General features: G+C 39.4%; 1 protein-coding gene across 1 annotated transcript; it reads right to left on the bottom strand.

Annotated features, from left to right (window-relative positions):
* Nucleotides 1-6180: 6180 nt before the first annotated feature.
* On the bottom strand, nucleotides 6181-11486 carry LOC131354866 (CMRF35-like molecule 7). Its single transcript, XM_058392943.1, has 3 exons — nucleotides 10955-11486; nucleotides 6545-6716; nucleotides 6181-6448 (listed from the first exon to the last, which is right to left on the bottom strand). The coding sequence occupies exons 1-3, from the start codon at nucleotides 11400-11402 to the stop codon at nucleotides 6319-6321; spliced, it is 750 nt and encodes a 249-aa protein (XP_058248926.1). The 5' UTR covers nucleotides 11403-11486; the 3' UTR covers nucleotides 6181-6318.
* Nucleotides 11487-15194: the final 3708 nt, after the last annotated feature.

Raw genomic sequence — 15194 nt, 5'->3', positions numbered from 1 at the left:
CTGCGGCCTTGAAGTTCTGGTAAAGCAGCAAAGCAATTATCAGTGGCTGTGGTTGACATTTTTCCACCACTGAAATGTGACGTTTCTGAAGATGGAAAGAAGTTTTACTTTCTCACAGCATAAATACTGACTAAATGATCCTCACTTGTAAGAACAGGACATCTTCTGCTTTCATTTCATCTTCTATGGCTCTGACTGTGTCTGAAAAAGACGATATGTCTCCGCTCAGCTTCTCAATCTTCTCCTTCATCATCCAACTCTTCTGCTTCTTCCGCCTGTTTCAAACTGCTCCTTAATGTGATGCTCTGTGTTTTGTGCCTGGATCTGCAGTGAAGAGGAAATCAAATGAAATATGGATGCAGTATATAATTCTGTCAAAACCATGTTACTGATTATAACCTTTATATGTTCTGCAGTCTTTAAAGATGTTCAGTTTCTCCTGTAGGGGCTTCAGTGAAGTTTTGAGCTCCTCCTGAAACAAAACAACACACTGCATGCAGACTTTGTGTTTCAGCTCTCATTGTACACATTGTTCATTCAGATCAGTGTTTATTAATGGGATTTAACTGTACAGTGTTGAACGTGTTTTTTTAGCAAAACGAGACGGTTTTGTCATATTTTCTTTTAAGATGAACTACCAGAAGAAAATTACGAGAAGCTTAGACTTTAGTGTCACATGGAAGATTGGTTTGTTTATGTAACACTTTATTCTGTGGAAATCTGAATATAATATAAATATTTAGCAGTTATTATATGACTGAATTGATCAAATGCATTTGTAATTTATTATTTAGTTACTACTCCATAACAGATTACCTCAGATGTTACCTTACAGTTAGCAGAATTTGTGGTTGGGGTGTTTTCTTGAATTGCGACACACCAAACGCACTGACAAATCCTCCTCTGAAAAAAGCCGTTTTATTTGAATGCTGCTGTTGTTCTCAATTGGATTGAGATCTGGGGAATTTGGAGACCAAGTCAACACCTCAAACTTGTTGTGCTCATCAAACCATTCCTGAACCATTTTTGCTTTGTGGCACGGCACATTACATTGCTGAAAGAGACCACAGTCATCAGGGAATACCATTTCCATGAAAGAGTGTACATGGTCTGCAACAATACGTGTCAAAGTAACATCCACATGGATGGCAGGACCCAAGGTTTCCCAGCAGAACACTGGCCAAAGCAGGCCAGTGTTCTGGCCTGAACACTTGCCTTCTTCCCATAGTGCATCCTGGTGCTGTGTAATCCCCAGGTAAGCAACGCATGCGCACCCAGCCATCCACGTACTGTATCTCACAAAAGTGAGTACACCCCACACATTTTTGGAAATATCTTATTATATCTTTTCATGTGACAACACTGAAGAAATGACACTCTGCTACAATGTAAAGTAGTGAGTGTACAGCCTGTATAACAGTGTCAATTTGCTGTCCCCTCAAAATAACTCAACACACAGCCATTAATGTCTAAACTGTTGGCAACAAAAGTGAGTACACCCCTAAGTGGAAATTTACACTGTTATACAGGCTCCTCATGTGTTTGCTGTGGACTTGGGCTGTTGGATGGGACAGAACACTAGTTTACTGGCTCCTTACTACCAGAAAGTAAGTGTTGGGTATTGATGTCAGCGAGTGCCAGGTGGAGGATGCCAGGGCAGTGCCCGGGTAGCCTTTCCTTCTGTCTTTTATTTTTAATGTGAGATAATACACTGTGTACTGGGAAACATTTAACATTATTATAGAAATATGACCTGTGCTCTGTGTTCTTAAAGTACTGTGATACTATGTACCACCCTGGTGCTTATCACAGATCAGGTCCAGCCGAGGAGCTGCTATTTCCTGGTGGCTCTGTGGATTTCCTGACTGCAGCATCTGCGGCTCACTGGTTTGATACTGAACGATTCCTGACAGTGGCAGGACATGTGTTGAAGCCTCATGGCTGTATTGCTCTTCTGGGCTACACTGATGAGTTCAGTATGCATTATGTCTTTAACATGTCATCTCATAGTGGATATGTTGCAAGTTAAACACCAGAGGGCATCCATCTACCACCCTCAGATGGATGGCTTGGTCGAGCGCTTCAACAAAATGCTAAAGAGGATGCTGTGCCAGGTGGTAGACAAGGAACGGAGGAACTGGGACCTCCTCCTGCCATCCAGGAAGTGCTACAAGCTTCTACAGGGTTCATCCCCACAAACTCCTGTTCAGCACCTAGAAGCCACACAAAGAGCACATCAGAGGGTCTACTATTGCCTGGATCAGCACAGTCACACTATGGTTGTCGTCTCTAAGCCAGATGGCACCCTCAGTCTGTGTGTAGACTTTCTGTGACTCAACCAGGTGACAGAGTTTAACAGCTATCCCCTTCCTCAAATTGACGACTTGGTGGAGAGACTGGGTTTATTTCCACTATTGTCCTGACCAAAAGCTCTTGCCCCGGATGCCTGACCAAAGACCACAGTGGCTACTGGCAGTACCAGATTCTCCTTTTCGGCCTGCATGGGGCCCCAGCGACATTCTACAAAATACTTTTTTAAATTTGTGGTTTCCAGAAATACATCCTGTCTTTGCTCAATTATCTGCTCCTAATCAAAATCTGTACCACAAATGTATGAGTTTGTGTTTGTTTGAAGTTTTTAGATTCTTATGTAATAATCTAAAATGTACAGCAGACACAAAAACAAGAAGATACACTATATTGCCAAAAGTATTCGCTCACCTGCCTTGACTCGCATATGAACTTAAGTGACATCCCATTCCTAATCCATAGGGTTCAATATGACATTGGTCCACCCTTTGCAGCTATAACAGCTTCAACTCTTCTGGGAAGGCTGTCCACAAGGTTTAGGAGTGTGTTTATGGGAATTTTTCACCATTCTTCCAGAAGCGCATTTGTGAGGTCACACACTGATGTTGGACGAGAAGGCCTGGCTCTCAGTCTCCGCTCTAATTCATCCCAAAGGTGTTCTATCGGGTTGAGGTCAGGACTCTGTGCAGGCCAGTCAAGTTCATCCACACCAGACTCTGTCATCCATGTCTTTATGGACCTTGCTTTGTGCACTGGTGCACAGTCATGTTAGAAGAGGAAGGGGCCAGCTCCAAACTGTTCCCACAAAGTTGGGAGCATGGAATTGTCCAAAATGTCTTGGTATGCTGAAGCATTCAGAGTTCCTTTCACTGGAACTAAGGGGCCAAGCCCAGCTCCTGAAGAACAACCCCACACCATAATCCCCCCTCCACCAAACTTTACACTTGGCACAATGCAGTCAGACAAGTACCGTTCTCCTGGCAACCGCCAAACCCAGACTCGTCCATCAGATTGCCAGATGGAGAAGCGCGATTCATCACTCCAGAGAACGCGTCTCCACTGCTCTAGAGTCCAGTGACGGCGTGCTTTACACCACTGCATCCGACGCTTTGCATTGCACTTGGTGATGTATGGCTTGGATGCAGCTGCTCGGCCATGGAAACCCATTCCATGAAGCTCTCTGCGCACTGCTCTTGAGCTAATCTGAAGGTCACATGAAGTTTGGAGGTCTGTAGCGATTGACTCTGCAGAAAGTTGGCGACCTCTTCGCACTATGCGCCTCAGCATCCGCTGACCCCGCTCCGTCAGTTTACGTGGCCTACCACTTCGTGGCTGAGTTGCTGTCGTTCCCAAACACTTCCACGTTCTTATAATACAGCTGACAGTTGACTGTGGAATATTTAGGAGTGAGGAAATTTCACGACTGGTGGCATCCTATCACAGTTCCACGCTGGAATTCACTGAGCTCCTGAGAGCGACCCATTCTTTCACAAATGTTTGTAAAAACAGTCTGCATGCCTAGGTGCTTGATTTTATACACCTGTGGCCATGGAAGTGATTGGAACACCTGATTCTGATTATTTGGATGGGTGAGTGAATACTTTGGCAATATAGTGTATCTGTTTATTATAGACATAATGTAAGCATCTTCATCCAATTCATACACTGTGCTCACTGATAAAATCTGAAATAAAAAAGTCCATTTTAATTGTCATGTCTCACTTTAAATGGACCTTGGAAACACATGAAATATGTTGGTATTTTTTATTTGTGATTAGTGATTCTGCTGCTAATTTGTTGAAACTCAGAATCTGTTAAAAAAATAAATCTTATTAATTATACAACTTAATATGCAGGATGGATGGATATTTTCTTTCAGGTTTTTGACATAAAAGTGTTATTTTGTAAATAGAAAAAATGTACTATGACAAAGTAACTTTACATAAGGCCCACTATTTATTTTATGGCAACTAGCTTAATCTGGACTCAGAAGGAGATTAAACACACAATTTTGATGAAGGTTATTTAAGAACAAAAACAAACTAAGCATAAATTTCTACAATATGAATAAATATTATATTTAACTAGAACACTTTAGTTTTAATTAACCAAAATCACACTTTCATGTTAATCTTGACTTTGGTGAAAATCGGATTATGCTGAATTTTTTAGCCAAAAAGCAAGGCTCAGAGGCTATCCCTTAAAAAAATATTTCTAGACTAACATGGAGGTTATTAATTACTTTCTATCCCACTCTTCAACTGGGATCTGAGCCACTATTCCATATTATACAGTTCTGTACTATACTCCTATATTATAGTATACCACAATGCAACTATACTGCATAATAAGATGGAACTAATCACCCTCCCAAGTTAGATTAGCTCATTTACCATTTACTAACCCATTTACTATTTATTGGGCAAAAAATTGATGTCTGATATTTACCAAATTTTCGCTGTGAGAGAGAGATCACAACATTGTGATTTAATTCAATTCTTTCTATTACGTTCTACAGCCGAGATCTTACCTAGTTTACTCTTTTATACTCATCTATTGTTTATTCATATATTTAACTATAATATACCACTGCTGAAATGCATGATAGGACGAAACTGAAGCTAATGAAACTATTCAATAATAATTGATGTTGTCTGATTTTTACCAGATTTACACTGTATGTTAAGGAGGTCAAGACTAACAGTGTGGTTCAATTAATACTCTACTATACCTTAATCATATAGTTTTCTACTCTTCTATACTGCAGTATATTTGCATGATAGGCTGAAAGTAAATCACCCTTCCATGTTAGTCCTGACTTCCCCAATGCACAGTGTGTGAAAATCAGATTTGGTAAAAATCAGATTACAGTGAATTGAGGTGACCCCCTTACCCTTAGTGTTTTTAAGGCCAGAAAATTGACAATGTCTGATCTTCACCAGATTTACACTGTGTGTTATGGAGATCAAGACTAACATTATGGTTCAGTTAATTTCTTATATCTTAGCTAGTATACTGTACTATAATCATATAGTTTGCTGCAGTATATTGCAGCATATTTGCATGATAGGATGAAGCTAATCCCCCTTCCTTGTTAGTCTTGACCTACTGTGCTGTGATTGAGGGTGAATTTTATTTTAAGTTTAATTACTGAAACAAATTTTATTTTCAGTATGTGCTTAATGTGTAATAAAAGATATGAAACTGATTTTTTCTCTTTCAAGTTACTCATACCACCAGTGATCCTGAGCTCTTCTGCTCTCTGGACCTGTCTGATCCATCTCATCATATGGAGGCCATCACTGATGAACCCACATGGACTGCTGTTACCACTTAGAGGCCATGGTGGTGGCTTTGATCTGCCATTGCAGTGGTCGGGTTTGCGCTCAGGTCTCCATCGTTGAACAGTTTAGTCAGGAAGAATTTTATGTTCAAACAATAATAAATTCAGAGATTAAAAGTTCCTGCACTTAACTATAAAGTGTTCAGTTAATAGAAAAGAAAATATTTATTATCACCCTATCCGGTGTCACCCATATAAGGAAGTTTCCCCTCAAGGCTTCTTCGTCTGAATCATCTGATTCTCACCACCTTCAACCCTGGCTTACTCATTAGATTACTCATAAATATAAATTTTAAACTTTGTTTTTGTTCAATTTTTATATTCCTATAAGGCTGCTTTGCGACAATGTCCATTGTTAAAAGCTCTATAGAAATACAGTTGATTTGCACTGAAGTGGTGGTTTAACAATAAAGAAAATAAATTTTTAATATTTCTAATTAAACAAATTAACTATTAACAATTTTTGTTGTTTAAACAAATGAACTAATTCTAAACATTTCTTAATAGCAAGGTCCAGTATTGATTGTTTGGCCAAGTGTGATGGTGAATAGAACTTTTATTATTAACTTTCATTTTTTTTTAAAAAAAAAGTAACCTAAGGAAACATCCAAATATCTGTCATGAAATAAAAGAAATGCACAGAGTAAAAGCTTAGAGTCTCTGGTTTACCGTCTTCTGAACCATATTTCAAAGCATGCAATGAAACAGGTAAGGTAGAGACACATTGATATAAAGAGGATCCACCGTGCGACGTTCCATATTTTTTGGGCAAAATGCTCAGTGACGTAAATCTCTCTAAAACAGAAAATGAAACATGATGAGAATGACGAGACTTCACATTTACACAGGGTTTAAAATAATTCCAAACAACAGCATCATCAGGTAACTTACTCGGGCAGTGTTTCGTGCTTCATTTCTGTCAGATCTGTGGTTTTCAGCGTTGTTAAATAGGTTGATGTTATCGTGGTTGTTCTGAAAGTTGTTAAAGCGCTCGTCGGTGGTCGAATTGTCGTCTCTCGTATGTTGTGTGTTGGCTCAAGCGGTATAGAGCAATGCTGTGCTTCTTCAGTGGAAAAAAAACAGTTCCTTTTAAGAACGGAAACTTTAAACACTCAAGACAAACAGCGCTGGAGAAAGAAAGTCATTTCAGTGTTAAATTAAACTGACCCCAAGAACTATAAGGATTTATATACCACTGATATACCACTGATATACCACTGTTGATATAAAGTTTTAAGTAATAAAAGGATTAAGTAATAAAATATTAGAAAATGGCATGATTGTGGTTAAGGTGGTGCTGTAGGTGGAAGCTGTGGTATTTCTAGTCATTGCTAGGTGATTTCTTAGCAGTTGTAGGTTATTCTAAATAGTTCCTAGTGTGTTGTTAGGTGATTGCTATTTCATTTCCAAGTGGTTGCTATGGGTTTCCTTTCTGGTTACTTTGCAATTACAGGCAGTTTCAAGGAAGTAGCTAACAAGTTAATATGGAATCTCAGTTGGTTGTTCCAGGCAGAGGCTAAGCTGTTTGAAGTTTTATCTGAATCTACTATCTATCCACTATGGTGGAAATAAACAAACTTTGGATTATTCTCATTTATTATGTGGCAGCCGTGGTTCTGATCTTTCCCCCAAAGTACAAGCACCCCAATATTTGTGAGATGTGATATACAGTAGTTTTCATTTCATTTCTATTTTTTAGCGGTCACTAAAATTGACTTTTTTACTTTTTATAGTTAGAACCTTTTATTCTGAGTAATCTTATAGTAAAAATGTAGAAAAAGTTGATATTTTGTATTATTTTAAATAAGTGTCGCAAAAGTCTCTATATGTTGGGGACACTTTTTCTGTAAAATGTCTTCTACAATTTTGTATAGATATTTCTTTCTTCAGATAGCCTTTAAGAATAGCCTTGACAAAAGATACCAGGAAAAGATAGAGCACATCTATCCCCAGATCTGTTCATCATGCATGGAAGACAAAGAAATGGTAATCATATAGAATATGTTTCTTATCTAGAATTTTGGCACATCTTATAGAATGGTATTTAAAATGGAGACATATATATATATATAGGTCAGATTTCCAAAAATCTGAGGGGTGTACTCACTTTTGTGAGATACTATATATATATGTCATATATATGTATATATATATATATATATATATATATATATACATATGTCAGATATCAGATATATATATATATAGTATCTCACAAAAGTGAGTACACCCCTCACATTTTTGGAAATATATTTTATTTTATCTTTTCATGTGACAACACTGAAGAAATGACACTCTGCTACAATGTAAAGTAGTGAGTGTACAGCCTGTATAACAGTGTCAATTTGCTGTCCCCTCAAAATGATTCAACACACAGCCATTAATGTGTAAACTGTTGCCAACAAAACTGAGTACACCCCTATGTGGAAATGTCCAAATTGGGCCCAATTAGCCATTTACCCTCCCCAGTGTAATGTGACTCATTAGTGTTACAAGGTCTCAGGTGTGAATGAGGAGCAGGTGTGTTAAATTTGGTGTTATCACTCTCACACTCTCTCATACTGGTCACTGGAAGTTTAACATGGCACCTCATGGCAAAGAACTCTCTGAGGATCTGAAAAAAAAAATTGTTGCTCTACATAAAGATGGCCTAGGCTATAAGAAGATTGCCAAGACCCTGAAACTGAGCTGCAGCACGGTGGGCAAGACCATACAGCGGTTTTACAGGACAGGTTCCACTCAGAACAGGCCTCGCCATGGTCCACCAAAGAAGTTGAGTGCACGTGCTCAGCGTCATATCCGGAGGTTGTCTTTGGGAAATAGACGTATGAGTGCTGCCAGCATTGCTGCAGAGGTTGAAGGGGTGGGGGGTCAGCCTGTCAGTGCTCAGACCATACGCTGCACACTGCATCAAATTGGTCTGCATGGCTGTCGTCCCAGAAGGAAGCCTCTACTAAAGATGATGCACAAGAAAGCCCCCATACAGTTGCTGAAGACAAGCAGACTAAGGACATGGATTACTGGAACCATGTCCTGTGGTCCGATGAGACCAAGATAAACTTATTTGGTTCAGATGGTTCAAGCGTGTGTGGCGGCAACAGTCGAGGAGTACAAAGACAAGTGTGTCTTGCCTACAGTCAAGCATGGTGGTGGGAGTGTCATGGTCTGGGCCTGCATGAGTGCTGCCGGCACTGGGGAGCTACAGTTCATTGAGGGAACCATGAATGCCAACATGTATTGTGGTATACTGAAGCAGAGCATGATCCCCTCCCTTCGGAGACTGGGCCGCAGGGCAGTATTCCAACATGACCACCGCCTTGCTAAAGAAGCTGAGGGTAAAGGTGATGGACTGGCCAAGCATGTCTCCAGATCTAAGCCCTACTGAGCATCTGTGGGGCATCCTCAAATGAAAGGTGGTGGAGCGCAAGGTCTCTAACATCCACCAGCTCTGTGATGTCATCATGGAGGAGTGGAAGAGGACTCCAGTGGCAACCTGTGAAGCTCTGCTGAACTCCATGCCTAAGAGGGTTAAGGCAGTGTTGGAAAATAATGGTGGCCACACAAAATATTGACACTTTGGGCCCAATTTGGACATTTCCACTTAGGGGTGTACGCACTTTTGTTGGCAACGGTTTAGACATTAATGGCTGTGTGTTGAATCATTTTGAGGGGACAGCAAATTGACACTGTTATACAGGCTGTACACTCACTACTTTACATTGTAGCAGAGTGTCATTTCTTCAGTGTTGTCACATGAAAAGATAAAATAAAATATATTTCCAAAAATGTGAGGGGTATCTCACTTTTGTGAGATACTATATATATATATATATATATATATATATATATATATATATATATATATATATACACACTATATTGCCAAAAGTATTTGCTCACCTGCCTTGACTCGCATATGAACTTAAGTGACATCCCATTCCTAATCCATAGGGTTCAATATGACGTTGGTCCACCCTTTGCAGCTATAACAGCTTCAACTCTTCTGGGAAGGCTGTCCACAAGGTTTAGGAGTGTGTTTATGGGAATTTTTCACCATTCTTCCAGAAGCGCATTTGTGAGGTCACACACTGATGTTGGACGAGAAGGCCTGGCTCTCAGTCTCCGCTCTAATTCATCCCAAAGGTGTTCTATCGGGTTGAGGTCAGGACTCTGTGCAGGCCAGTCAAGTTCATCCACACCAGACTCTGTCATCCATGTCTTTATGGACCTTGCTTTGTGCACTGGTGCACAGTCATGTTGGAAGAGGAAGGGGCCAGCGCCAAACTGTTCCCACAAAGTTGGGAGCATGGAATTGTCCAAAATGTCTTGGTATGCTGAAGCATTCAGAGTTCCTTTCACTGGAACTAAGGGGCCAAGCCCAGCTCCTGAAAAACAACCCCACACCATAATCCCCCCTCCACCAAACTTTACACTTGGCACAATGCAGTCAGACAAGTACCGTTCTCCTGGCAACTGCCAAACCCAGACTCGTCCATCAGATTGCCAGATGGAGAAGTGCGATTGGTCACTCCAGAGAACGCGTCTCCACTGCTCTAGAGTCCAGTGGTGGCGTGCTTTACACCACTGCATCCGACACTTTGCATTGCACTTGGTGATGTATGGCTTGGATGCAGCTGCTCGGCCATGGAAACCCATTCCATGAAGCTCTCTGCACACTGTTCTTGAGCTAAACTGAAGGCCACATGAAGTTTGGAGGTCTGTAGCGATAGACTCTGCAGAAAGTTGGCGACCTCTTCGCACTATGCGCCTCAGCATCCGCTGACCCCGCTCTGTCAGTTTACGTGGCCTACCACTTCGTGGCTGAGTTGCTGTCATTCCCAAACACTTCCACGTTCTTATAATACAGCTGACAGTTGACTGTGGAATATTTAGGAGCGAGGAAATTTCACGACTGGATTTGTTGCACAGGTGGCATCCTATCACAGTTCCACGCTGGAATTCACTGAGCTCCTGAGAGCGACCCATTCTTTCACAAATGTTTGTAAAAACAGTCTGCATGCCTAGGTGCTTGATTTTATACACCTGTGGCCGTGGAAGTGATTGGAACACCTGATTCTGATTATTTGGATGGGTGAGCGAATACTTTTGGCAATATAGTATATATATATATATATATATATGTTATATGAGTCACGGCATTCAGTACAACAAATATTTAAAACATATTTCTAAAATTTGTCGAATAAAACATATTTCTAAACTCATTTTCCACCAAACAATATGTCAAAATGATCATACTTTCCCTCTACACTTTGCTCCATCAGAGGAAAGTCAGCTTACCTGCAGATATGAATAACTGCATCGATACGCTTCTGTGACGACTGACTCTTTCGATCGCACACCAGTACCATCCGCTATCCTCTGCTTTAACATTCTTCATGTGGATGGTGAAAAACCCATTGCTTTTATTATCAGTTATCTGCAGGGGTCCGTAGATGTTCTGAGACTGACTTGTCCGTATGAGAATCGTGCAGTAATTAAAATAGTAGCCTTTACACCAGTATTTGACATTGTCCCGGTAAAAGGAATGATAGTGGCAGACGATGTGAACGGATCTGCCTGCACATTGCTTCACTTCACTGGGTCCTGTAAGGGTATGTAGACCTGCAACTAAATCCAAACAAGCGACAGAGAACCATAACACGCTTAGAAAGTAATGCTGCATAAATGACTTGCATGTACGGCATGCCTTACCCTTTTCCAGGAAAAGCAATAGATCTAACATCATTTTTGATTGCGCTTGCTCATCTCAGGTGCTGACAAATAATGCATCAGGTACAGAAAGAGACAAAAAAAAAGAAACAGAAAGCTCAGGCCCCTTCCTGTTGTCTGTGTAAGGTCAGCATTGCTGTGGCAGAACAATGTCACACAGGAAATACACTCACATGCAAACATAGGAAGTGCTTTATTTTTTTTTTTAGGTTGAAACAATTGTGGTTGAATGTGAAAAATCTGAAAGGTAACAGAAGTATCCCTAATGTGCAGTGTGTTATGGTGTTAAATAAACAGTGGTAAAATATACAAAAGTCTGTAAAAGAAACATGTAAAAGAAATTAAATTGAAAAAAAAAAAAACTAAATAAAATAATTCATGGAAACAAAAATCAATCATAACATGTATTTTCCACTTTTGTGGGAAATATAATTGTGTGTGAAATAACTGGGTTAAACAAGTATGTACACCACTTTCTACTGGAGCATGTGGCTGAGCTCTGAATTAATCAACTCAAATTGAAATTCATACCAGTCACACACTTCATGCTCAAAAGTAATTATCATACCACGGTTAGAAAAGAAATGATTCAGATAAAGACTTTAACTATAACTTTACTCCAAATAAAGATCTTCAGGATTTTCTTGATACCTTCTTGGTTTTATCTGTCTGCTGAAGCCATGGTTAAAAAAAAAAGAAAGAGCTTACAGAGCACGGATCTCAATGTTCTCATTGTTGAAACGTACTGATCAGGAGATGGGTACAAAAACATTTCCAAAACCATGGAACCTTATAAAGGCCATTATCAACAAACAGAAAAAATGATTGAGTACGGTAACATTACCAAGAACAGGATGTCCCTCAGAAACAGACAAGAAGAAAACTCATCATGGAGGCTGCCAAGACACCAACAACAGCATTAATAGAGCTGCAGAAATATCTGGAAACATGTGGTCATTCTCTGCATGTGACAACATGCTATCGTTTTCTTCACTCATATGGCCTAAAAAGCCTAAGTTGTCTGGAAATGTGTTGTGGTCTGATGAGACCAAAGTAGAACATTTAGAATTATGCCCCAAAAGTTCTACTTTGGTTTCATCAGATCTTATTTAGCTTATGATCTAAAATACATCACACCATTGGACCAGTGGTAAAGCATGGTGGTGGGAGCATCATGCTATGGGAATGCTTCTTCGTCAGGTGAGTCTCGGGTTTCTGTCAGAATAGATGGAATAAAGGAATAAAGGCTGTTAAACAGTTGCATTCCATGATGATGATGCAAAGCAAAAGAAGTTTCCAAGTCACAAATGTATGGCTTGAAAAAAGGAAAAAAAGAAGAATATCTACATTTTGCAAATTAAATTCTGGCTTGAAATCCTTTTGATAATTCTGGAGCATTTTAATAGCAAACAATTTTGAATGATGTAACAATACACTATCCACTATATTGCCAAATGTTTTGGGACACCCCTCCAAATCATTGAATTCCATGTCTACAGGTGTATAAAATCAATCACCTATAGGCATTCAGACTGCTTCAACAAACATTTGTGAAAGAATGGGTCACTCTCAGGAGCTCAGTAAATTGAAGTGTGGTACCATGATAGGTTGCCAACTGTGCAATAAGTTCACTTGTGAAATTTCCTCACTACTAAATATTCCACGGTCAACTGTTAGTTCAAGATTCAAGAAGCTTTTATTGTCATTTCAACCACATATATCGGATACAGTACATAGTGAAATGAAACAACGTTTCTCTGGGACCCTGGTGCTACATAAACATACAACATAAAGTTTAAACAGAAAAAACAACAACACAGAGCTTGGACAGAGGTTTGTCCTAGTCACATAAAGTATAAAGTGTGCAACTAGGTGCAAACAGAGCAAAGACAGGACAGTGCAAATACAATAAGTACAAAAAGACAACACAAAAAACAGGACACTTAGCGCCGAAAAAGAGAACATGTGCAATGAATTTGTAAAATGAAATAATTTTCAACATTTGAGAAACTGTAGAAAATACAGGTAACTAGTAACATATATGATTGTAACATATATTTATAGCGGCTTGACAACACGTATTGTGCAAAAATGCAGTAGCAGTGGTTGAGGTAGTGCAAAAGTAATGAACAATATAAGTTTGTTCATACAGGTGAGAGTGTGTGTGTGTGTGTGTGAGAGAGAGAGAGAGAGTTTTGTACAGTTCAGTCCTGGGTGTTGAGGAGCCTGACGGCTTGAGGGAAGAAACTTTTAAACAGTCTGGTTGTGAGGGCCCGAATGCTTCAATACCTCTTTCCAGATGGCAGGAGAGTGAAGAGTGTGTGTGAGGGGTGTGTGGGGTCAGCCACAATGCTGTTTGTTTTGCAGATGCAGCGTGTAGTGTAAATGTCTGTGATAGAGGGGAGAGAGACTCTGATGATCTTTTCAACTGTCCTCACTATCCTCACTAGCGGAAGGTTTTTGCGATCCGAAATGGTGCAGTTCCCAAACTAGGCAGTGATGCAGCTGCTCAGGACGCTCTTGATGGTCCCTCTGTAGAACACAGTCAGGATTATAGTCAGGATTATAGTGGTATTATAACAAAGTGGAAGCAATTGGGAACAACAGCAACTCAGCCACAAAGTGGTAGGCCACATAAAATCACAGAGCGGGGTGGGCTGAGGCGCACAGTGCACAGAAGTTGCCAACTTTCTGCAGAGTCAATAGCTACAGACGAAACAGAAATGGCAGATATAGTTTGTAGACTCTTACCTAAAAAACGGAGTGCTGTATTATGAATAAAAGTTGCTTAAATGGATATTTATCTAAGCACACATTTTCCTCACTACTATTTATATTCTAGATTATATTCTAAACCAACATGGAGACGATGATTAATGTTTATTATTAATGACTGTAAATGAGGTCTAGTGGGCATGTTGAGGCAGCTCACTGCCTGTAAACTCTAATACTCGGAAGTTCCAGGTGTTTCGGTGATCAGAATGAGAAGACATTACCATCACCTCGCCTTAAGCCGTGGATTGTGTTATATTGGACAATCCAACATTGTGTAATGTAATGCAGAAACAGGAAGAGGTTTGTGTTCTTATGGTTAAGAAACTGAATAATATTAAATAAAAAACCTGTAATAGAATATATGAACTTGTTAAATATGCACAGTACACTCAGTTGTGAACTGATAATGAACTCATTTTTTTGGACCATAAAATCTTGTATCTTGTATCTTATTTTAATTGTAATTTTTTTCTTGTCTACTGTTAAATCCTTTCTCTGAATCCATTCATTTTTTTAATCAGATTCTAGTTTCCTAATAAGGACATGTCGTACTGTGTGTGATTGTGTACATGAGAAATAAAATGTGAATTTGAAAAAGAAAGAAGCAAATGAGTAAATATTTTCACTTAAGTGGATTTCAGTGTCCATCCACTTTAATAGGAACACTTGTACATCTACTCAGTCATGTAGGTCATGAACTTCAGTAAATTTTCATATTAAACATCAAAATGTAGAAAAGGTTTGATCTCTGTGATTGTGGGTGTCAGATACGCATCAGAAACTGCTCTTGTGACTTTCACACACACACACACACACACACAACAGTTTACACAGAATGGTGCAAATCAGTCAACAAGAACAAAAACAACATCACAGTGATGATGTGAAGATTAAACATGAAAAAATGTTTTTTAACCTAATTAAATAATGAATAACTAAATCAATGTAAAAAATATATTAATCCTGTGTGACTTTTATATTGTGTTTATACTGTGGATTATTACTGGAGTAAAATATAAAAATCATAAAATGA

This window comes from Hemibagrus wyckioides, linkage group LG06 (assembly GCF_019097595.1).
Source record: "Hemibagrus wyckioides isolate EC202008001 linkage group LG06, SWU_Hwy_1.0, whole genome shotgun sequence".
Classification (NCBI taxonomy): Eukaryota; Metazoa; Chordata; class Actinopteri; order Siluriformes; family Bagridae; genus Hemibagrus; species Hemibagrus wyckioides.
Note: the sequence above shows the minus strand (reverse complement) of the source record. Positions and strands in the feature narration are given on the sequence as shown.